Here is a 25,647-nt window from a genome sequence, read left to right on the forward strand (position 1 = left end):
TTACCTGGACACTTGAATATAGTGGTATGCTTTTGGGGGACGTGTGTATTCTTCCTAATAAGCGAAAATGTCTGCTGTAGAAACAAAGGCACATAAATAACCCAAAACAAAGTTATAACAGAAGAAAAGTACACAAAGTATTTCTATCTGCACAGCTGTGATACTCCACTACCTCAACCTACTTTTTTTGGGTCATTATTTGCCAGCACACACCAGTACTGGACCTACATCTGTAAGCCAGAATCTGATCTATCTGTAACATGATGTGTCTGTTGCAGTTGTTTCTGGATTTAGGCTTTTGTTTGCATAGAAGTTTCACTGTCCTGTCATTATAAATATATTAAACACGCTCAAAGACAACACTCAACACAAAAATCCTCCAGGAATCCAGTTGGTAATTATAGAAGTCAAAACAGAATCGTTTCCTTCCTGCTTCCATCAGCACCTAACCTTGTTATTTATTCACTTTCAATCATTCGGCTAATCAGCTGTTTGAACTTACTCTAGAAATGAGATATTTGACTAGGCTAACTCAATACATGTGAACTCTGCTTCACTCACTTCTCTCAATTCTGTATTTTCCAGTCAGAAAAAAAGTAGGTTTCCTGTGAGGAAGATGATCTAACTGATGGCTGAGGACTGTCCTTCACACATGCTGACCACATTTATGACAAACACCATCACAGACGTGTACAGATACTCAGCATTTAAGAGGAGGACCAGCCTTTAAAGAGAAAGCACGCTACAGTCAGAGATGACAAAAGCAACATGGTTACATTTTATTCATCTCCTTTGTGTTAATTTCATTTACCTGAATCTCCATCTGTATCTATTTACCTATTATTCGATTACAATACTCCCATTCCCAGTACACTGAACAGGTGGAAAAATGCTTAGAGCAACAGATGCTTCTGTATTTATCTACAATTTAAGAACCGTAATTGTTGCTTTGGAGTCCATCAGAGTCTCTTATAAAATATTTTTACACATGGCTGGATTCAGCATGAAACAGAAGACAAGGACAGACTCAAATAAGGCGTGGTGAGTCACTCCTCTCTTGTCAAATTAATATTCCACTCCTGAGCTGACTCTGTCCTTCTCTTAAACCACTGAGGCCAAAGAGGAAGCTGTGCCAAGAAACACTGTGGTGTCACAAGTTATTAAACCGAGATGGTTTGCTGTCTGCTGGGGTGCGTGATGTCTCAGTGACTCTGTGTTAAAATGCCAGCAGGGCTAAAGCAGCCAGTCAGCATAAGCCCCAATCTTGGCTCCTCTTATTTTCAAAGTCATCTGAAAGCTTCACTCCAAGGTATTCGAGATAAAACCGTTCTACACGACTGAATCCCAACATCGAGTTATTCTTACTTTTTTTATACCACATCAAGACGTGACACGAAAAAAATCCATTTACCCCAAACCCCAAGCAGCCGCAGGAACAACTTGTTAAAACATAATAAATGTTACAATAAACGTACACTTGACCGCAGCAGGTTTATAAAACTTCGGGAGCAGAAATTAGCATCAGGGTTAGCAAAGGCCAAAACAGTTCTATCCCGAGATTCATTTATGAGCTGAAAAAATGTGCCAATTTAAGAAAAAGTTCATTTTTAATTTGATGGCAGCAACAAGCTTTAAGTTAAGACTGCAGCAACAAAAGAGTGGAAAAGTAAACTAATTACGTGAATTGGCAGCAGGTCAGTAACATGACTGGGTATAAAAACAGCATCTTAGAGAGGCAGAGTTTCACCAGTTTTGGAAAGAAACTGCAACAATTAAACAAATATTTTTCATCAATGATTCAGAGAATCTAGAGAAATCCCTGAGTGCAAAAGCGTCAAAGCTGAGCATCAGTACTGGATGTCTGTGATCTTTGGGCCCTGCAGGCAGCGCTACATTAAAACCAGGAGTGATTATGTCTCGGAAATCAGTGCATGGACTCCGGAATGCTTCCAGAATTCACCGTCTATCGCTGGCTGTCTATCATACAAAGAAGAAGCCATACGTGAACATGATCATTACACAGCTATACTTAAAAGTTATACTTTTACTCAAAAGTTGCAGGGAAAACACTACCTAGGCTGCTCTTGTTCTCACCTTCAAGTCCTGGTGAGTCAATACACTGTGTATAGTTCTGTGTCACTGCTATTGCATACTGCAGCCAACACCTTGTAGCCAAACATTCACACTTTGACTCAGGTAATCTGTCATCAGTGACAGTAACTCTAAGTTTGCAAATTTCCTTGAAATATCAAGATATAATTTCGAGGCTGTATCGTCCACCCTTAGCTGCAAATTTGCTGCAACAATAACAACCGAGCACCTGCGCATTCCGATTAGCATACATATATTCACACCTAGAGCACACCTGCAGACCTTTTCAACATGAAAATAACTCAGAGAGTGCAAAAGTGCACTGTCAGATTTGCTAGTTTTAAGTATTATAACATTTATGAGAATTATCAACAGAATGCCACGAAATAACAGTTGTGATGGTATCCTGAAGATATATATGCACACTTTCTCGTTATATCACTTTGTGCATCAACGCTGAGTCACCCCAGCATCCACATAAAGAAGAAATACATAGCCTAGCTGTCCATACAACATGTTTCACTTCCTGTATGAGTCTGTTAAACATTTTAAAGGACAGCCAGCTGGTAAATGAAGCATTTAATGCATGATAGCTAGAGTTCCTGATCATTAGCGAGCAGAGTGCAATGGACAGCCATCCAGTGTTTTTAGCCTTACATCTAGATCATCATACAAGCTGGTTACTGGATGATTTCTATCCTGTATCAGGGTCTCAAAAGGCCATGCAGGAACAGCAGTTTTTTGTAAAAACATGTAAAAACATAAACTTTATATCATACAAAAACCTTTTTAGATATTACGCCTTTTATCTCTTTTTTCTCTGGATACAAGCTTGCAGAGAGGATTATAAGTGCTGTACTTTATAGAAAACCTCTCATCTACGTCTGCTGGCTCCAGGACTTAAAGTCCTAATTTTAGATTATTCATTTCATGGCTAATGCACTACTTATTAACCTATCATTAGCCTGCACACGAGGTGTATCAAGCTGTAGTCTGCAACTGTCTGCTAGGCCTCTAATTCAATTCACTGAACTGGACCTCGAACCTGTGTTTGTCAGTTCAGAGCCTTTATAAGGCCAACAGTATTTTATTAGGTTGTGACTTAATTAGCATATGTGTGTGTGTGTGTGTGTGTGTGTGTGTGTGTGTGTGTGTGTGTACACAGTTTATGAATTTAGCTAGCTAACCAAGCTTGCTAACCTTTCCTGATATTCTAGCACTAACCATATGGCAAAAATGTGGTCACTTCTAGATCCAAAAAAACAACATGGCGAAGGCCAAAGTACTAACATGAAGGCTTCAGAACACCTGATTCAAAAGCAGTGTGTAGATCCACAGTGCCAACATCCATCTTTTATTTACAGTCTATGACCAACCCTGGAATATAGGCTAATGACAGCAGTGAAACAATTGGTGGAGCTAATGCTGAATGATTTTTTTTCTGTTTTGAATGATGGTTTAAACTCTTTACCCTCTTTTAAAGTTGACATCTGACGACCTGCCCTGTACCTTTAATGATGAGTCTTAACAACCATTAGAGAAGTTTCTAGGTTTTTCCAAGGTAGCTATGACAGAAACCGCTCAGTTCAGAAAACAGCTTCAAGAGTTACGCCCAGTAGGCTTTAAAGAGATAAAGAGTCAGAAGTGAATGCGTATACACTGATGCACTATAATCCACTAAAATGTCAAAACCAGAGTAATAAGAAGCCATATACGCCCAGTTACTAATACCATAGTGGTTTTGCGATTGTGCAACAGGAAGAAGTTCAGTGACTAGCATGCCTTTGAGTGGCTTTGGAGTTATTCAAATAAACAGCTGCCACATCACATGCAGTTCCACTGGAAGAAAAGGCTCATTTAACTTCTGCTACTGCTCTCCAGTAGCAGAGATGGCCTCTGGGGACAGCCTCTGGTTAAATACTAAAGCTAACAAAGGAGAGGCAGTTCTGAACTTCCCATGGGTGCTCGGATTTCGAAGGTGCCAAGGGTCTGAGGCTGTCCCCTCTTTTGGGAAACACTTCTTTAATTCATCTTTTTAGATATATATATATATAAAAAAAAAAATCTGGGTGACATTCTCTTGAGGCAAACTTTCAAACACACATCAGTAAAGTCTGCCCTTAGTTCAGTATTACTCTAGCGTTCTGTCAGGGCCTCGCCCTGCTCTCTGGCAAAGACACCCCCAGAGTGTCGACTGCTACTATCACATAACTCAATACCTAATGGAGAAAAATAGACTTTCCTTTTTGTCCACAGTGTGTAATCTGAGTTTCATAGTTTTTGCTCATTTCACAAAATTTTGGAGGCGGTGTTGTACTTCCAAATGTGACACAACTGCATGGCAGCAGATCCGAGCCGCCGCAGTGAGATGGATTACACAGGAGAGGCTTAGGAAAATGATGGATTCACAGATCAATGTGTCAGCAGTGGTATCTCCTCTCTTAAGTGCTGAAAGTAATCCGGAGTGATTTACAATATTGACCAGGAGGAAGGCTTTCGGGCTCCCCCGTTTCTAACGGAGCAGGATCTGATGTAGCTATCCCCTGTGTCCATCACTTAATGGAAATCCACGTGACCCGATAATCCCATACAGTAGGCGCTGTATAGACTAACAGGAGCCAGTGGGAAGAAAATGCAAGAAGCAGATAAACATATTCTTCCTGTTGAGGTTTAGTGACATTCTCACCAGCTTCGGTGCTGATGAGAATGGAAAAGGATGATGGAAAAGGAAAAAGATGCAAGAGAGGTTGGGTGAAGGTTAAATCTTAGCACTAAGACCAAATAAGGAAAAACTGAACTTCCCCAGTGAATCAAACAATGTCTCACATTACACTGCATGAATCCAGTTTTACTGAGGCCTGCATGAAATACTAATTAGGAAGTCATTGCTCAGTTACTACTGAGAATTGTGTTAATTTCAAATGTTTACAGATAATCAAGTTAAAATCGTCCACATTTAAAAGGGCAGGGAAATTATTTATCTTCGCATTTGTTAAAAACAGGGCAAATGGGAACATGGTTACATGGGAAGGTCAACACAGTTCTGTCTGTGGCTTGTAAAGCACCCGACATGTTTGTGCAATGGTGGCGCAAACAGAGCTTTGCATCATGTACATCAGGGATCTTAAACTCATTTTACATTGTGGGCCAGACCAGTGACACTCGCCTTTATGTGGGTTTGAAGAAGTTTGATTACACATTTAAACATCCTTGAGCACCTTAATAAAAGAATAAGTGCAAATTCAACTGCACATTTCATTTTCTACCTGATAATGAAATGCTTCTACAGTAAATGAAAGAAATTGCATGTCTCTTTGGCTTTAATTGGAAGAAATAAACATGTAAAATTACTGAATAAAGATTAAAATAAAGCTTTAAAACTTAAGTCCAAAATTTATACCTTCTTTCATGTTTTCCAAAGTTGTCTGGTGGGCTCTTTGTTGGGCCTATTCTGGCCCCTGGGTCTTATGTTTGAGCCCCATGATGTAATGGTAATGTTACATGTGGTCTACTCACCAAAACTCGATCTCCAACTCGAAGATCTTTATCTCCTGCTTTTTTAACCGAACCACTGTCGGACATGTTGGACCCAGACTCATTTCCTGTTTTCACGGCGCTGTTGAGCAGGCCTTCTCTGAGCGGTACCACCACTCGCTGGCCGGCGGGGGCGCCGCTGCCACCCTGCTGAGTCTGATTCTGGGTTGAGTCGGTGGAGTGGCTGTCGCTCCCCTCTCCGACTGGCTGTCGGGTGAGCTTTGAGGGTCGGGTAAAGATGCCCTGGAGGGGCTGGCACTCAAAGTAGCGCACGCCACCCACTGAACCATCGTTTTTGCCAACTAGGTCATTCAGTATGACGCCTGCCCACTGTCCTGGAGCAAACTGGGTCTCCCCAAGGTAGGCGATAACTCCTGGTTTCACACCATTGACCCAAACCTGTTCGCCAACGGTGTAATCCCCCAAAACATCGTCGCCCTCTTCAGAGATTTTAGTTGGAGTGGTGGGCTTCAGCGCAGCACCTGGAAAAAACACAGAAACACAGTTATCTGCCATGTTGCAGAGCAGCACAAGGATTCATATAACAAAAGCAGAATGTGCTTAAATGCATTAAAACTAAAAGGTGCATGGAAACTGTGTCATTTCTTCTTCTTCTTATCATCTTCCCAGTCACTCTTGGTACTGCCGAGATCTCGGCTGAAGACTAGAGGTGACCACGCGTTTGCCTTGGCTGCACCCGATTTATGGAATAACCTCCCCATCGCTATACGCGAGTCTGATTCCATCCATTCCTTCAAATCGCGGTTAAAAACCCACTTATTTAGCCTCGCCTTTTCTACCAGTTAACGCTTGCTTGATAGTTAGCTGAACGCTTATTCTTATCTTCGGCTTATTCTTAATTACTTTTAAATCATTTTTAATTTTTTGACTGTTTTATCCTCTACACTTAGCTTTCTTTTATGCTTTTATATGCAATTCTTTTGCCTTCGTGTGTTTTAATGCCATTCAACCTGCGAGCACGGTTTGGTACCTTGCCATAGCCCTCATCCTTCCGTGTAACTTCATCTTACCCTCTTGCATGTTAAGCACTTTGGTACACCACTGGTTTTTAAATGTGCTATATAAATAAAGTTTGTTGTTGTTGTTGTTGTTACAGTCATTACACTCCTCTCTGATTTAAGTTGTGAACACTGTGTACATTGTGAGGCCATCCTCATTCACAGTCCAGCAGAATCGCCTTCACACTATTCATCCTGTTTGACCGTGCCAGCAGAAAAAAAAAGCTTGTGTGGCAGCATCTAGCACAACAGAGCAGTTTGTGCAAGATTAGGCGATAGTCTAATTCCTTCTGAAAAGTGGGTCAGAGAGACGGTATCTGTGATGTGCCGGTGATTAACCCTGCCATCAGCCCTGTGATATCGCCTATTTGACACATAGAAGAGCTGGATGTCTGTTCTTATCCGCAGCAGCCTGCAAACCGGGCAGGGCACCATTGGCACGCGGTCTGGTGCACCGCGCTGCCGGTAAAAGCGTGTTTATCTATGTCTGTGTGCAGGAGTGCTTGGTGCCAGGACGGTCTCCCCAACACCCTGAGAGTGGGCCCGGGGCTTTGTGAGCTTCAGTGGCTGTGCTCTATGCCTGTTATGCCCCAATTGCTTCCATATGCTGTTATGTGAGCCGCAAATGCAAATAGTGCAACTTCAAAGGGGATTTAACTTGATTATAGAGTTTAGAAGCTTTTAGGAATGTACTGCTTCTGGTAAATTGCTGTTCTGGGGAAAACTGATGACTGACTGATAATTTTGTTCAGTGTCAAGAAGTGGTCATCTTGAAGATGGACGCTTTTCAAAAATGTGCTTGGGTTACTTTTTTCTCTGAGCGTGGACAAAGTTTAGGCTTCGATCCATCTAGCACCATTTACCATCTCACACAAATATACCAGCTGAACTGAAAGTATTGACCAGATGATGGTCATTAATCAATTATGTGTCAAAATGGATGTGGCCCAGGGTAAACTGACATTTAGCATCAGCATCAGCCATCAGTCAGTCTGTGTTTGACCCACATTGTATAGTCCTGGGGTGTCCAACTCCAGTCCTCGAGAGCTACTGTCCTGCAGCTTTTAGATGCATCTCTACTCCAACACAGCTGAATCAAATGGTTGGATTACCTCTTGAGCATGCAATCAAGTTTGGCAAAGGCCCGGTAACAAGCCATTTATTTGATTCAGGTGTGTCAGAACAATTATGCATCTAAAGCTGCAGGACAGTGGCTCTCGAGGACTGGATTTGGACACCCTAGGACACCCAGCAAAGATAGTTGAGAAACTTTCCTGATAAAAAGGTGGTAGTTTAACACTTGCAGTCAGGCCTCCTTATTCCAAATAAAATAAGATTTTAACAAGCTCGAATGTCAAGATGTGGTATGACCCCCTTCATTGTTCAACACAACCTGAACTCTCTCAGGCAAGCTTTCCTGTAACAACTTTAAGTAGTCTCAGAAACAGTTATTCAGGCTTCCCGAAGGACACTCAAAGCTCTTCTTTGGATGTTGTCTACTTCAATAATGTTGACGTCTGGGCTCTGGGAAAGCCAGTCCATGACTGATAGTGTTCAACTGTGTGCTTAGTTTAAGGACAAAGTTAAAACTTTTTTTTTTATCCCTGTCAAACTGTTTTGTCTTTAGCATTTTTCATACCTTTAATTAAAAAAATGCAAACAATGGTGTGCTTGTGGAACAGGCTGCCTGTAACAAACAGCCTAAAGTTAACATTTAAAATGGGTTCTTTGCTAAGCTGTCTGTTATGTGTAGACACAACAGTAGTTCATCCCTTTAGCTCTTTGCCTTTTTTATGCTTGTTGATTCACAGGTAAGTGTTCTTTAGTTTAACAAACAAAAAAATTCATCTGAAAATGGTCAGGTACAAGGAGTGGACTGAAAAAGAGTAAAAAGCAGCTAACGTCTAAATAAAACTTCGAAAGACCGTCAGGAAGCCTGGAGACCGCTTACAGTAATTACAACAACTTTGGCTCCTTCGAAGCACACAGAGGTGGCAGCTCAAGACTTTTACACAGTATTGTATATAATATATAACAATAAGAACATTACCAACTGTTCAATGCTAATCAATGCTAATCACCATGAAACAGACTGCAGTCCTGCAAGTTTCCTGAGTGACTATGACCTGATCTAAAGCTTGTATGTTTTGGATTCAGATTTTTTCCAAACTTTTCTCATTTCCTGGACATCATTTTCAGAAGTACTTTGGTTACATAGGAAGTAGAGGTAAAAGCAGACAAACATACACTTAATAGGACATACAGCCAAACACATGGACAGTGCAGCTGAAATACCACAGCACTATTGGCTCTTTAGATCTGGTACTTCCATGAAGCATAAGGACGAATGACCCTGCCCTCTCACACAACCCAAGAAATAAACTACTCTGTTATTTTTGGACCATGAGTTCAGAGCTTATGGACATTGTATAACGTTAATAATTATTTACCATTTGGCTTTTAGTTTGTTTATTGTTTACATTTTCATATTATTAATCCTTAATAACGTGGGCCTTTAATCCTTTGGTCCAGTTACAGCTTGTATTTCCCTCTCTTTTCCTTTGGTCTTTTCCCCTCCGTTACCCTCCTGTGTCCACTTCCTCTAATGACCTGTGTGTGTTTTTAAGCCCTGCTCTTCCTCTGTCCTTTGTTGCAGAGCTTGTGTGCTTGCACAATGTTCTGGCTTGTGTTTATGGTTCTTGTTACTTTCACCAACCAACATCAAGGCTTGCTTTTGGTTTATTTGGACGGCACTACGTTTCTGAACTTTGGTCTAAACTCTGTGATTCACGACACTCTCTCTGATTTTCCATTTCTTAAAAAGGTTTTAATAATAAATTGAACCTTTCATCTCACAGCACAGGATTATTCCAGTGAGTCTTTGTTGCATTTGCATGAACTTGTGGGCTGTCTGAGTGTCTCTGCGTACCTCTGCAAGGCAGAAAATTCCCTCCTCAGCGTGCGTGACATGATCCAAAAGGATATCTGGATCCAAATTAGTATGTGACATTTTTGTGAGAACTTCACGATGACGTCCTGTTTTAACTGGATATGTTTTTTGGAAGGTATGAGACAGAATGGGGGCAGCACTGTGATGCTGTGGTTGGCACTGTTACCTCACAGAAATTCTCAGGCAACAGTTTCTGTGCAAACTCTTCATGCTCGTGTGGGTTATCTCAGGGTACTCCAGCTTTATCCCACAGTCTAAAGTCATGCATGTGTTCCGAATTGACCATAAGTATGACTGTGAGAGTGAATGGTTATCTGTCTCTCTGTTATCCCTGTGACGGTGTCAATCTGTCAAGCCAACTTTATTTATAAAGAACTTTAAAAACAGCAAGCACTGAACAACGTGCTGATCATAACATAAAAACATATCAGAATAAAGTAAAATTAATATCAAATAAACAAAAATGACAACATAAAATAAAATAATGCAGTTCAAAAACAAAAAAGAATAAAAGCAAAAAATAAAATTAACATATCAAACTGGGTCAAAGTAAAGCAGAAGAGGAGGGTCTTTAAAATGAAAGAGGTGCAATGGCAACGAATTCCATAATTTGGGAGGGTCCAGGGTGTTCCCTGCCTCCCGCTCCATGCTAGCTTGGATAAACTTGTGTCCCCCATCAACACCTGAACTGGATAAGTGGAAGAAAATAGATGGATGGATAAAGGTTCTTCTAAAATTCCTGACCCAATCTAGATCGCATGGAAACTTGTTTTTCCCATTAAAAAAACTAACAAAAAGGTTATTTTTTTTTAAGGTTATTATCTCAAAATTTCCACTTAGTAGCTCAAAATTCAGTTGGAAGTCAATTTCTCAATTCTGAGTTATTTTCTGGAAGTTAGTAAGTTGAAATTTTGACTCATAAATGGCATTTTTTAATTTTATTTTATTCGGTGGTGGAAAGAAACTTCCATAAGATCAGCCTTGAAAAGTCAGGGTAATGTTTTCACCTACATCTGTCTTTAACAATCACATGATCTCACTGGACTGAAAAAAGTAAGGTTAATATTCATGGAGGTTAAGACAATTTAAAAATCCAACATCTATAGCCTGGATTTTTATTTTATGCAGACATCAATGCTGACTATAACAGATTTAAAAGTCACTAATTTCATTTTTCATTTTCATTTTGTGCAAAAGTTAAAGACCTGTGATCAAGCCAAGTGCTACATGGGACACATTGCAGTAAAAAATAAACTGAACCCTGCTAGCGTAACATTATGTAATGGAGTGTAAACCTCTATGACACTGCTCTCCTGCTGTTTCTTCCCACACATACCATAAAAATGGCTACCCTATATCTACATTACAACCTTCTACGTGGATGGGCAACTTTGCGAGCGCATGAAAACCCCCACTTCTTAAATCCAAAGCGTGACTAATCATACTGTAATAATCACAGGACACACAGATCCAAACAATGCAACATGTGATCCAAGCCAGCAAACCCAAGGTGGTGTTTAAAACCTGAGCTAACCCATGATTTGGGTTGCTGGGGCAACAGCACAGTGAGGGTAAAAGGATCCTCGGCAGAAGGAAAACTGGAAACACAGCCCTTACTTTCACTATTGTGCTTGGCCACCTCCCACCACCATCTGAATCCCACTATTCATCAGCTGCACACAATGAGACCTCCACAGCTTCCTCCCGTCCCTCCCCCTCCTCCTCCCAATTATCCCCCCATCTCTCCCTGCTTTCCGTGGCCTCTTTAACTCTGCCTCCTTATGATCGTCTTCCACAGTGGCCATTACCTCCAGTATCTAACTTGTTCTTTATTTTTGTCTCTTTTAAAAGGAGGATAATCAGTTAGTCAAGGTTGACTCTGTGTGGTCATCTTCAGCGGTGTCTGTGGCAGCTGGGTAAGGCTGAGCAGCACATAATGTGACAGATGGAGGGGGCTGACCCTGGGCCTGTTTTCTGACTTTTTAATCAACTTGTTGCTTTTATATGAACTTTGGGAGACGTCATAACCGTGACTTAAAGGACAAATGAGCAGATTTGCTTTATTTAGCCTCATGCAACAGACCACGGGGAATCAGCACATGGACTCACATGGCTAAATACCCTCTAATGGACAGTGTCAAGGGATACCGAAAGAGACACTTTTATGTTAATCTAAAGGCTACTTAATGTTTCCACATTTTAAAGCCACAGCTTGGCCTTTTGCCTGCCACCAGTTTGTTTTCTGGGCCCAGTATTTGACATATTTTGAGAAAGTTATTAGCTAACCTTTGTACCTTTGACTGATATATCAGGGGGGTCGATATATTGGCCGATAATTAGCTATTTTCCTATATCGGTATCGGCATTCATAACGGCTCATAAATGAAAATTTAAAATAAAGAATTTTATGGTCGTTCCAGTTTTATGGAGAGAAAATATCAAGGAAAAACCCAGAAAAACCCAGATATAAAATGTTAATTATAATATTTTCTACAATTAAAATGTACAATTAACATTTTGATTAGCAGTAAGCAAAGGGAACAGAGCCTTTCAGAGAGTTAGACCAAGAGAAAAATGCTGCATGTCTCTACAAAGGCAGTCTACAACCACGGCTGAGATATTTCTGTTGCTTCCAAGGTCACAGGAGATGCTGCATCGCGAGAAGTGGCACAGCTCCGTTATTTCCACATCTAAAGTTCCTAGATGAAGACTTGGATACTTTCCTCTATTCACTCCTTTTACTGCAGTTTCCTTCTTTAAATTTAGCAAGTAAACTGTGCCAGCTTCCGACACAGCGGCCCTCTCTCGCAGTCTTCCCAACTAAAACCAACAAACAGCGGGTTGAGATTTGGAGTATGAGGGCAGGTCAGTGATAAAACTATCTGGGACAGGAAACTAATCCCTCCACGTCCTCGGTGAGGCACAGATATTCTCTCAGGGATTTCTCATTAGTGTGTTTTATAGCCTCCTTTAGGTAATAAGAACAGTTTAATCCAAGATACCAATCATCTCCTTAGCTAAACATTCAAGTGACCAGCAGAAATATTTACATATGAAAAACTACAACAGATCCTATGTAACCCAAGTGATCTGCAAGTATTAGGCTGACTTATTCTCAGGGACTCTGGCTGATTTTTGAGCTGCAGATCAATTGATTGCCACAGTCACATTTAGCATAAACACTAGCATCATATACATTAAATAAATCTGCAATTCATTACCAGACCATCTAGCTACAGAGCTAGCTTTGTGAATTTACCATGCTGACAGGAGAGGGGGAGCAATCTTATCTGGTTTTGACTGGTGTCGTCATGTATTTTGACTAGTTTTGACTCTGACTGGTCCTGTGATAGGCTGGTGACCTGCACAGGGTGTACCCGCCTACCTAAAACCAGACAGCTGTCATTTCCGGTCTGTTGAGTACAGTTATTTCATCAAAACCGCTGATATCGCAGACATCAGCAGGGTGCTGGTGCTGCGACACACTAGATCATGGCTAAAGCTGCATTAAGACATGTATCACTTTCAATATGGATGCTAGTCCAGGACCAAGATATCATGTTTAAAAACACTGGATAACCTTAAGCATGAAAGGTTAGTCTTGCTCTTAAAAAAAAAAATCAATGTTTTTTTTATTATTTTATTTAAATAAATAAATCCAAAAAAGAGCACACACAGCTGAAAATCAGGGAAAAATCTAGACATCTCCAAAGAAGCAGAAGGAGGCAAAGAAAATGAAGGACTGAAACAAAGACATGACATGTGGGGGATGAACTGGGGATTAGGGACAGAACAGGGACAAGACAATCAACACAGGTGACGACAAGACCCACGAGATAACCAACCATTAAAGTAAAACAGGAAATAACCAGAAGACGTATACTAAACATGATAACAGAGGAAGGAAGAGACAGAAACACGAGGCGGGGGGGGGGAGGCTGAAATAATAACAGAACCCGGGGTCACTAATTTCACAGGAACCCATAAATCACACATTAATCACACAGAATGACACTGAAATCAAACAAGAACCAGAATTCAAAAATAAAATGATGAGAAAAATAATGAACAAATCCTAAATTTAACAATAAGGCCAACACTAAAACCGCAGGAGCAGGACAGGGAGACACGAACAGAGACCATGTGGCACAAATAAGGACTGAGACTTAGGCCATCTTATCAAAGGTATGTCTAAAAATACTGCCACTTATCACAAATGAATTACTTTCTCATTAATCTAATTACATTTATTACAGATCACTGTAGCATCAGAAGTCAGACTGTTAGAAATGTGTTAGCTGTCAGTGCAGCATTCACACACTAAAGTTTACGTGGTTGAAATACAGCAGTGGGAAAATAAATCACTGCCACATCCATCACGCTTGTGTATTTTGTGCATAAACAGGATGTGAGCAAGCTAATGACTTCACATATGGCAGAACCAAACAGTTTAAAACCGCAGGCAGGAATTTCGAAGTCGCAGCGACCTACGGTAACAGCTGACAAGCCCTGGGCAACAGGCTTCAGTCCCGCGCGCGACGTTAAGAGATCGCTTTCTGAGCTGATAATGGACGCGTTCGGGATAATTATAGGCAAAAATCTGAGCCGCCGTAGCTCTGACAGAGATGAACAAAAAAGAACCGCCCCGGGTTAAACATAAAGTCGAGCAGATAAATGAAAGACTTGTTTATTTTCTCCCGAAATGCTTCTGTTGTTTAGATTTCTCACAGATTTACAGGCATCAACAGCTCTGGATTGGCATTCGTAACACTTCGGTTTCATTAGAGCCGGATATATTCAGCTGTCACAGTAATCTTAGAGCTCTTAATGTTTAGTGATTATTGTGATATGATGGGAGGCACAGAGTATGGTATAAAATAGCAACTTGTAGTAAAACCAGGAAAATGACTTGCATAAAATCCCACAGCGATGCTTTATAGTAATGTTCCTGTAACACACATACAAGTCCTTATGCTTGTTAACATGATACAATGAATTTAATAAGACAATGTTTGTGTTTAACTTACTATTATATCATTGTTATGCCTTTACTAGAAACAAAAGAAAGCTTGGGAAAATTAACAGTGACATAACAGATGAATGAAAACTCATTAACATATTCTTATTAACTCATTATTTGTTAATAAGCTACTAATAATGACATTTAACCACACTGTTACCTATAACTAATGGTTATCATGTAATGTTAAAAGCGGCGGAACAACTTTTCCTCCTTTCAGCATGAACTGTGACACACTGATCATAAAAGGCCTCCCCACCATCGGGTCGGCTAATTCTTCTGCCCTGTTCACCGCTGGGCGTGGAGCTGTAGCAGCAGAAACTGAACAAACGTGCGTGCAAAGCTGGTGAGACGTGACAGTCGTGTGAGCTGAAAGTGGGCAGATAAACAGTGTGGTTTGCATTTCAGAGCACAAACAGCTGTGATTATTTTGAGCAAACAAGGGTTGTAATTCTGAGTGTTCGTACAGGTTAGTAGTCCTTTTTTTTCGTCAGGAGATGAATCGTCAACTGTGTGGTCATTGCAGATTTACAGTTGAAGTAAACTATAGAAAACGAGTCATATTTCAGTAGGAAAACGTCAACTAATGTAACAGTGTGGCTCACGGGCGTATTTTTCATACTTTTTTTGGACAGAAACTGAACTTTATTGTACACAAGAATGACAATTATCATACATCTGATACATAAACAATAGCTGTTAGTGCAGCTAACAGCTATATATCTTCATAATTATAAAGCTGCACTACTGCATCCTAATATTGCCTGCATGTGGAGCACCATGCTCTTAAGAGCTGCTGTGTTTTGGTCCCTTCTCGTCTACATTTAAAGTAAGACCTCTGTGTTTTAAAGCAAAAATGTGCTTTTAAAGTTATCCTTTTGTGTTAGCTCCTTTCATTTTGGCTGTTTGTTGCCAGCTCAGCCAGCTGTAAATACACAACACTGACATGTTACCATGTTAAGCATTGAGCAAACATGATAATGTAAACATCTTGACTGAGTAATATAATATCATTGATTTTTGGTTACGTTTTTTGGTGCAAATCCAATATTTATACAATTTTTTGCTCCATTTTTGGTCTGAATCATCTCCTGATTGGAAATCTGACTATGTAGCTCCCAAAAACTCCACTTTTTTGGCTAAATAGTTCTGCTCAGCACTGGAGATAGCTGCCCGGAGATAGGTTAATAAGAGTGACTCAACCAGCTGTAAACCTGTAGGAGGTAAAATCAAAACATTAAGCTGAAAAACACTCAAACTTACTAGCTAAGCTTTAATACATGTGTTACTATACAAAAGAAAGAACTGAATATGTGAGTAATAACGAAATGAAGCGTTACAGCACTCACAGCAGAAGAGTGAAATTCAAATCTTTTAGCCAGGCTAAATATGGTTTCGAGAACAGATCAATCCATGGGTATCTTGGCCATCTTATAAAAACAAGGTCTTTGGGATAACATGGTTACTTTTGTCATTATTTTTGCTACAGTCTCTGTTTTTGTTTTGTGTAACAGATCAATATCACCTCTTTACTCTGCAGTGTTTTTGGCCATCCCTAAAAGCTCAGGTTTACCGACATTTACTTCAGTTTGAGCGAAGCTAATGGGGAGGCCTTTGGTCAACAAGATGCCCAGCAGAGGTAAAAGTTGCAAAAGGTTTTGACAGGTGGATCTGTGGAAGGATCAATAAGGACCGCTGATTACTTGCTCTCTGGGTTACTGAGGGTTTCTCACCCTGTGTGCTTTCAGCAGTGTGTGACTGAGGTGTTGGCTGTTGAGCTATCGGCTCTCCTTTGGTCTTTACGTGGCTGCCATGCAGGTCACTTGACGCCTGCGAGCCTGCTTTTTTTCCCCATGACCACCTAGGCCTAAATTAAACATTCATTGATAGATAAATAAAAATCATTTTCCAAACTGCTGAAGGCTACACAAGACTTGCCCTGGACCACTCTGGAAGATGTTTTAAAGAAGTGGGAGACACAAACCAATCCTCCTTCCATGGCTTTTTCTATCATAAAGAACCATGAGGATGTAATCTAATGCAGCTGTGCGTTTCTGAGTCAGCAACACAAATAAATGGTCTGAGCCACATCCGGCGATGAAAAGAAATAACTGGGGGAAAAGACGCTCCTTTTATTTTCCATGGGGTCAGGAGAAGGAAGTGACTTACTGTCTTTAGGGGCAACGGGGCTGGACGTTCCACCCGCCGAGGTCCTTCCCACTGGGCTGGAATGCTTGGCCCCGCGCCCAGGGATTTTCAGTCCACTGGACTTGAGCATGTTCATTCTACGTTAGCAGGGAGACCTGAGAGTTCCTTCTCCCTGGGCGATGAAGGCTTTTGGATCAGGCACTAGATGTGGGAGTGGTGGCTGTCAGTCTCCATGTTTTAGCTGTGGGGATGACAAATATATGGGATAAATACGGGAACGGCTGACAGCACGACAGCTAAACAAACACAGTGTGACATCAGACGTCCAACCCTGAGTGAATGGACCAGATTGTTGACGCAGAACAAATGGAAACTGGTTTGACAACAACTTTATCAGGAACACCTCTGCAATGTAATGCCCTCACACAGCACAGGAAGCTGCTTTAAAGGAACAATTAAGTTTTGTGCACACTGATTTTTGTTGTTTTTGGCCAAGCAGTCATAATTCTACTTGACCTTTATTTCTGAGGTCATAGTGGGTGTTATTGTTGTACTGCTCTCCAACACACTGTAAGGTCTTCCTAACATTTTGCATGCAAAACATTGGCTCAGTGCAGAAACACAGGGATTGAAAGAGATCAGAAATTTCATTTTTTGCAACTTCTTCTTCTTTTCGTGTCCCTACAATCCACTGAAAATCGAACAATCTGAAAAGCAAAGATCACGTCTGGGTTTGGACTACTTGTGCCCACACAAAGCCATAACCTAACAATCCATCTATCATTTCTCTTAACTGCTCATCCAACTTACAGCCCCGGGAGGCTGGAGCCAATCCCAGCTCACACAGGGTGAAAATATAACCTAACAGCTTCTCCAACTTACCAAAAGCCTTAGTGCCTAAATGTGATTTTCTTTTATGTAGCTTCCATCTATATATGTGGTCTTCCTTCCTCCTGAGGAGTCACACTGGGAGTTCATGACTTTTAAGAATCTAAAGAACTGGTAGTAATTATAAAATAATGTATGGATAGCATATTATTAATACACGCCCAGAGACAGCAGCTCTCAGGTTGACTCACTGATGTCAGCTGATGGCAGATTTTAGGCCTTGTGGGTGCTTTTGTTTATCAGGACATTTTCCTTTATATCAGTGGTTCTCAGTGTGGGAATTCTGTGACCCCAGAAGTCCACGATCCACAGTCAAAAGGTCCACAAGATAATTTGCTATAAATCATGAAACTGTGCTTTATCACTTCAAAAGTGTACATCTATAAATGTGGATTATTTACGTCAATTAAAAAAAATGTGAGGATTATCTTTTAGCCAGTAGACACTCTGATACGACTGCGACACATGACGTTAATCTCTAATGAAATTATTCACTTCACTCAAAGTGCAACGAACCATTCCTTAAGTATTTAGGTCAGAAATTTTTAGAATAAGATCTTAATTGCATCTCTGAGTACAAATGATGGTAAGGAACTGTACGCTGTAGTGACAGCCGGACCGGACCACTGACACGTCACACCTCTCTGGAGCTCTCTGGATTGACCCATTTTTTCCACAAATGGTTAAACGGTACTTTATTTTACACAGCTGTGACTGAAAACACCTGAATTCAAAGATGAAGAGGTGTGGCCCAATACCTTTGTATATATAGTGTTTCTAAAGCTTATTAGTACCTCTGCTTTAAGTGTAGTTATTCTTTTTGCATGCTTTTGTATCATTATGATTACTTAGACTTTCTCCACCTCCTTAGGCTCATATTATAGGTGCAATTCATTAGCCAAAAAAAGAGACAAATATTAGGTTTAATAATTATTTGAGTTCATTTTTGGAGATATGACAAAGATTTTGATATAAATTAACGTAAAAAGAAAATCTTGTATTGTGTCAGCCTTATTATGTCATAAAAGAGAGGCATTGCACTCAAAGAAACCTGAACTGCAATAGTAAAGATGTTAGAAGTTTAACTTCCAATTAAAAGAAAATCAAAAGCTTCTTTAAAATATATTTTGAGCAACTTTGTAAGAGTGTTTTTTAGGTGGTGAGTCAGCACGTGTATTTTTGTGCATTTTATGAAGGGTAGGCCTGCTTCTACAACTCTATCCAGAGCACAATGCTTTATTTTCCCAGTTTGGCACTGGCAATGTGGGATTCTTCTTTGATCAACAACAGTAGAAAAAACATTGCAGTAGAGACTGAAATGCATGTGTTCCACTGTTATTACTCATGCTACACTACTGCTGGGGTGCCAATGAGCAAGACATGATTAATCATGAGCCAAACACTGAAGCAGCACTGAGAGAACTTCCACAGATCACAGCTGGCATCGTGTTTTTGTCGATCTGTTGAACTATTTGGCACCTGCATAGCAATCCACACACATTTACATGTGCCACAGTAAATTACTCTCATCTACGCCCCACTGCTTCATACAATCATCCATGATCAACTTAGCAGTTTCAGCAGAGTCTTAACAAGAGTGAAAACCAATGCAGGCCTTTGCCCAAGTAGAACATGGCCTACAAATCATGGCCCAGAGCCCATTAAGAAGATATAATGCCGTTATAGCCTACAATAAACAACACACATCTGGCTGAGGCTTTTAAGCTAGACACTGGGCATTAGGAGGGACGGGGAGCACATTCCAGACGTTGCCTAATCATTCTCCATTTTATTTACACTCATCCAGATAATAAAAAATGGAGAGGATATTCATTTTTGAACCAATCAGTCAGAGCAAACCAGCCGGGAATGATGGTTTTGATCTGAGTGGAGACACAAATAAAGGCCTCTGGCTGTGATTTTTCCTCAGCTTTTCCACATTAAAGCACAGATTCATTTCCCAATCCACACCTTGATTTGAGTGCAAACAGGAGGGCAGCGATGGGCTGATAATGCGCACCTCAACAGAATCTAACACAACGCCGGTTTGATCCATTGTTGTAGCTACTGCGGCAACGTGGTCTAGACTGTCCTTCACTTCACACCCCGAGTCCCCTCCCAGGGAGGAAATAAAAGCACAAAATGGCACAAAAGCGCGTAAAAATGCAGGAAAATACTCACCATCCTGTGAGAAAATTCAGGGGGTGTCCAACTTTGAATTCCTAGCCACGGGTGGAAAACAGGGGATTAGTGGCTGCCACTCCCTGGGATGCAAATATGGATGCTGAGCAGAAACTGAAAGGGAGAGTCAGCGTGGATCAGTGGATGGATGGTGGCAACAACTGCACACTGTCAGCAATATACCGGTGATGGGTTAGCATGTAGCCTGCCGGTTCATCTCTAACAGCGTGTTAGCTCAGGCGGCTACACTGGAGCGAAGATAATGGACTTAAATGAGCCGAACGCTGGCACGCAGGTCCAGACGGTTACCGGCATTAAACGCAGCATCAGCAACACTGAAAAACCAACTTTTTCCGTTTTCTTTCTGCTGTGCGCCTCTAACTGAAAACGTCCTCCCGTGTATATATTTTTCGGCCTCTTCTTTCTCTTGTCGGTGTTCCCACAGTGATTTGGATTTGTTGGGCTAGCACAGCCTCCTTCTGACTGACTCAACCCACCGGCTAGACTGAACAAAGGGGCTGGGAAGGAGAGCCTCCTGGGGGAAAGATGAGTGTAGACTACAGTCTGGCTCATCCCCGTGACGTACTCCGCTTAAAATAATGGAGATTTAAGCTGACCGGTCTTTATCAGTTGAAAGGTGACTCACAAAGCATGAGTCAGGGTTGTTTCCTGTCGTTTGTGCAACTTCTTTGATTCGGCATGAATAATACACAGAAAACTACATTTTTTTGCGCTAAAAATACTCATTTCTGAAGCGTGTTCATACGTTCAAGCGACTTTCACAATGTGAATCCATCGCGTAGCATTTAGGTAAAAAACACTTTTTTACACAAATTAAACTATAAAATAAACATTTTCTAGTATGCCGAACCGCAAAGCGATTTATATCGCAACAAATCAATACCGAAACTCACACAAAGCGCACTGAAATTAATCAACCAACATTGATAAACATAAATAGTAGAAACCCTAATGGAAGTTTTGACTCTCTGAGCCCAAACACCGGCCGGCTCGGTGTGTAAACAGCCCACGAATGTATACGTGAGACGTCTGAAACACATAAAGTGTATGGAAGAATAATAGGGTCAGGATAACCTTAGGACAGACTTTTATTAATTTATTATTTCTGGAAACTGTGGGCGGAGACAAAAAAAATCTTTACATGGATCGCGCGTGATTTCCCCGTTGGATTTAGAACGCCCTCATTGGTCTGAGGAGTGAAATGATTTTTCCAAAGAGACTGTGATTGGGCAGCTTGTTTTTGGACTGCCCCGTTTGACAGCTGTCCGCCAAAGAGACCTCAGTTGGATTGCCCACTGATCTAATCCGCTCAGGTATTATGTAGTCCCTTATTCATAAATAAACTGGGGTGTAGATTCACAAAAAGATAAGAGGCTCTGACTTTTGGTTATTTTTTTATTTATCTTTTTTTTTAATCCATTCATATTTATTTTATTTTATTTTTTTACATTTTGTGTCCCTTTTCAGACTGGGTTTACTTTTTTTCCAGTTTAGTTTCTATTGTTTGACAATGTTTTTTTCTTTTTATTTGTATTGTATTATTACTGCTAAAGCTCCCCCACAGCATATAAGCTACTGAAAACTTTACTGGTTTTTCTAGTGCAAAAATAAATTGATTTACACATTAATGACCCCAATTATAACCCAGTAACACAATACAGTCTAAAAAGAGCCATCCTGTATAATGAGTACTTTTAGTTAAGCTATTTTGATAATAAAACCTCTACTCTTGTGACTACACTTACTCAAACATTTACATCCACACCACCAGTGTAAAAGCTGTAGGAGAAATCAAATATCTGGAAAAATTAATGAGGTTAAAAACACCTAAATGGTGCTATCACAACTTTAACACACACATAGACATACAGTTATGTTAACATTGAGCAAAAATGTCAAGAAGTATGTTGTAGTGGGCCTTGCGAGATAATAAATTCAAGAGCATTATTAAATAATATATATATATATATATATATATATATAGATATATATAGATATAGATATAGATATATATATGTATAGATATATATATATATACCTATTTAGTGTTGTGTTTTTGTTAATGCCAGTCATATAAACTTAATACTTAAAATCTTTATGTTTCTATCTGTTCCATCTGGACGCAGAAACTTTTCAGATTAGGATTGTGACCTGTAGCATCGAGCAGCAGAACTGCTAGTGCGCAGAACTTTTGAAAACTTCCTGATAAGTTTAGATCCTATCTAGAAAACTTTCAAATACACTAATTTTTTGCTGGATCGCTGAACTGCTTAGTTAGTTAAAATCCTGGCTTTTGCATCTCTGTGTGTCTTGATGTGCCCCTGGTATCTTTGGATTGTGACTGTGTGGCTCCTCTGCACAGATCACTGAATTCTCTTCCCTGGTGCGGTAAGCCTGGCCCTGAGTTGAGGGAGAGTTACCTGTAAATATTGGATGTGTGGATTCCCTACATCCCTGGACCCCCTGGAGCACTATTCCCCTTTCACCTTGTGTCTTTGTGTACATTTATTGTTTCACTGTAAATTTAAAAAACTGAACTGGTCTCCTGAGTCCCACGTGCCTGTTAGCCATGTGAAGGAAGATTTACAGAAAAATTTAAGGAACACCTTTTCCACTGTTTAACCAAATATCTAATCAGCTGATAATACAGCAACAATTCGGTGTATTTAGGCATTTAGACACAGTAAGGCGACCTGCTGAAGTTCAAACTGTTCATTGGAAAAAAGTTGATTTAAGTGGTGGTGCCAAGACATTTTGGCCTGAGTATTTAATAAACCTTTGATCTAGATAATCTGTAAAAGACAAAGAGAAAGATATGAAAAAGAGAGAATATCCAGTGAGCCACAGGTCTCTGCATGAAAATGCTTTGTTGATCCCAGAGGTCAAAGCAAAATGGCCAGACTTAAAGCTGATAGACAATAGTAACTCAAATAATCAATTGTTACAATTAAGGTATGCAGAAGACCATCTCTGAATGCACAACAGATGGGCTACCACACCAGGTGCCACTCCTGTCAGCTTTATTAGACTGCTTTTAAAAGTGTTGAAAAAACAGCCCAAAAGGACACAAAACATAAACAAAAAAGCATTTTACAGCACAATTACAATTGCTGGTCAATTTAAATTTATGATCATGAATCATTTATGTTTAACTGTTTTAACTGTGTTGCTTCTTGTACCCTGTATTCATAATTATATGCTTATATAGTTACAATATATCCTTATAAATAATTATAAGGATATATTGGTTTGCTTAATGGAAGAGGGGTGCTTAATATGTACTTGGTGGTCAGTGCAACAGCACTGACCACCAAGAAGGTCCTGGGTTTGAATCCACCATCTGGCCTTTCTGTGCATACCTGTGTAGATTAACCATGGGTACTCTGGCTTCCTCCCATGGTGCAAAGACATGCAGTGGGGTTTAGTTAATCAGTGATTCTAAATTGCCCATAGGTGTTAGTAGTTGTTTTTCTCTCTGTGTTGGTCCTGTAACACTGTTGATCAGTTACAAACAGGTTTGCCTCTTGTCCTGTAGCAGCTGAAATAGGCCTCCGCCTATATGTCTGAATGGAAGTCTGCCTGTGTGCTGCATTTTCTTCTAGTGACCACTTGAGGGCACCACAACAAACCTTTTGCTCTACAGGAGATCCTGGAAGCTCAGTGAGAAATTAGTGATACTGTGCACTGTTGTTTTTCTTCTAATTGTTTACACAGTGGCATGGTGTTAGCACTGCTGCCTCACAGCAAGAAGGTCCTGAGTTCAATTCCACCATCAGGTGGGGTCTTTCTGTGTGGAGTTTGCGTGGGTTCCCTCCAGGTACTCTGGCTTCCTCCCACAGTCCAAAGACATGCAGTTAGTGGAGATAGGTTAATTGGAAACTTCAAATTGCCCATAATTCTGAATGTGAGTGCGAATGGTTGTCTGTTTTCATGTGTGACCTGTCCAGGGTGTACCCTGTCTCTGGCCCTAAGACAGCTGGGATAGGCTCCAGGCCCCTGTAACCCTGAGAAGGATAAGCGGTAGAGAATGGATGGATGTTTACACAGGAGACTTCACTTCACGCCTTTATGGAACAGAGGAGGTACTTTAGCCTGAGGTGGCACTCAATTACTCTCATTGTGAATTAATGTTTCAAACTAAGGAAACTGTTTGGGCCTGATAAATAAATAAATAAATACATTGTTCCTTAAAAACTCAAATTTTGTGACTTGAATTCAGTACTCCGCCTGTGGGAGACCATACTTTGGCAACCACTGGTAGGGTATTGCATTAAAAGTGGGCAATTATTAATTAGGTTAATTTTTAAAAGTTATGTCACATTGCTGGTTTTGACACTTGTTTAATACTTTGAATTCAAAGTTAACATACCAACGATTTCTGTTTAGGTTCTGTTATTTTTCCTGTTTGTAAAGTTTACACTTCTGTATTTATTTTGTTCTGTGGTTATTTCTTTTTTGTCCTGTGTCAGTTTTGTTTCCTGTTTTGTCTTCTCCTGTTTTCACTTGTTGTTGTGTTGTGCACCTATGCACTTATTACTCACCTGCTGGACACGAGACGTGTCAGATAACTCCCAAAATCACTGGACAATGATCAGCCTTTGAGGTGAGGGTTAACTCTCTCATCAATGCCAGTATCACACATATCACTGAAGCCAAAAAAGTTGCATGTCATAGTAATATTACTGAGTCCACAGTTAGAACAACTGACATCAGCAGCTCTGGGAGATGAAACCCCATGAAATAAACCAAACATTGGCCGATGCAACCGGCAGATACTGGCCACCATGATTTTCTTCCTACACAAATTACAACAACTGCCACTTGCAGTGCTTCACAATAATCAGTTTCAAACTTGGTGAAACGTGTAAAAACTAAACTAAAACTGAGAATCTGATTGGTTGGTCATCACCATCTACTCATCTATGTCATCAGTTGTAACATCTTCCACAGACAACATCAGCAGAGTTTTCCGCTTCAGAAATTTCCTCTTAACTGTTTTAATTATAATGTTACAATTCAACGCCCACATAGAGGCCTTCATATACAGGAAGAGGAAATGTATTACTTTGAAAATATCAGCTTTGATGGAATTTTCTGCTTTTCTTCCTGAATAAAGGCCCTGCTTAACCAGCCTCTTTGGATAAGTTAGTATGTTAAGCATGGCAAGTTTAATGTGAGGTTTGGCGCCCTCTTCTGGTGTTAACAGGAAGTTTGTATGCTAGTATGCGGACCTTTTAGTAGTATACACGCCATATGAACATTAAAAGAGATGTTTGCTGTAATAACTACGTAAAAATCATCTCAAAGAGTGCATGTGATGTGGGCAATTAGAAAAAAGGGGCAAAAATTTATTTAAAAATGTATCTGAAGCTACATGTGGCATAGCAGTCTATGTTAGACAAATGAACTAAGCATCTTTCAGAGATTGTTAACCTAAGTCTGAACCTATACACTATCAGGTACTTGACTTGGCTTACATGGATGGCTCGATGGATGGAAATATGATTGTAGGCAGAGACAGTATAAGAGACCGAAACCACACGCAAAGACAAAACCTTTTAAAAACAATTAAATTCATTCAGTTTCTTCCCAGATGTTTTTAGGCTGTTTATTTACACAGCACCAGCTCACAACAACAGTGACATAAGCAACTGCTTTTCAATACGAGGAAAAGACTCATTAACACTGTGAAAAGCACTTGGCGAATGTGGGAAGGAAGAACTCACTTCAAACAGGAAGAAACCTCCAGCAGAAGCAAACTCAGAGAGGGTTAGCCATCTGCTGACACAGGTTGG

At 40.3% G+C, this 25,647-nt stretch overlaps 1 protein-coding gene across 3 annotated transcripts in view; it reads right to left on the bottom strand.

Moving 5' to 3' along the window:
• Positions 1-20,428, bottom strand: part of clip2 (CAP-GLY domain containing linker protein 2) — a 50,958-nt gene extending 30,530 nt beyond the window's left edge. The window contains exons 1-3 of one of the 3 annotated variants that reach the window (XM_005458242.4): positions 19,832-20,428; positions 16,784-17,003; positions 5,608-6,107 (exon numbers count right to left, since the gene is read on the bottom strand). In XM_005458242.4, the coding sequence (XP_005458299.1) occupies positions 5,608-6,107; positions 16,784-16,898 (615 nt within the window). In that variant the 5' untranslated portion in view covers positions 16,899-17,003; positions 19,832-20,428. The remainder of the gene's footprint in view (positions 1-5,607; positions 6,108-16,783; positions 17,004-19,831) is intronic. The other 2 variants (XM_013276470.3, XM_005458243.4) reach the window with 2 other exon arrangements.
• Between the last annotated feature and the right edge of the window lie 5,219 nt (positions 20,429-25,647).

This window comes from Oreochromis niloticus, linkage group LG10, assembly GCF_001858045.2.
Source record: "Oreochromis niloticus isolate F11D_XX linkage group LG10, O_niloticus_UMD_NMBU, whole genome shotgun sequence".
Taxonomy (NCBI): domain Eukaryota; kingdom Metazoa; phylum Chordata; class Actinopteri; order Cichliformes; family Cichlidae; genus Oreochromis; species Oreochromis niloticus.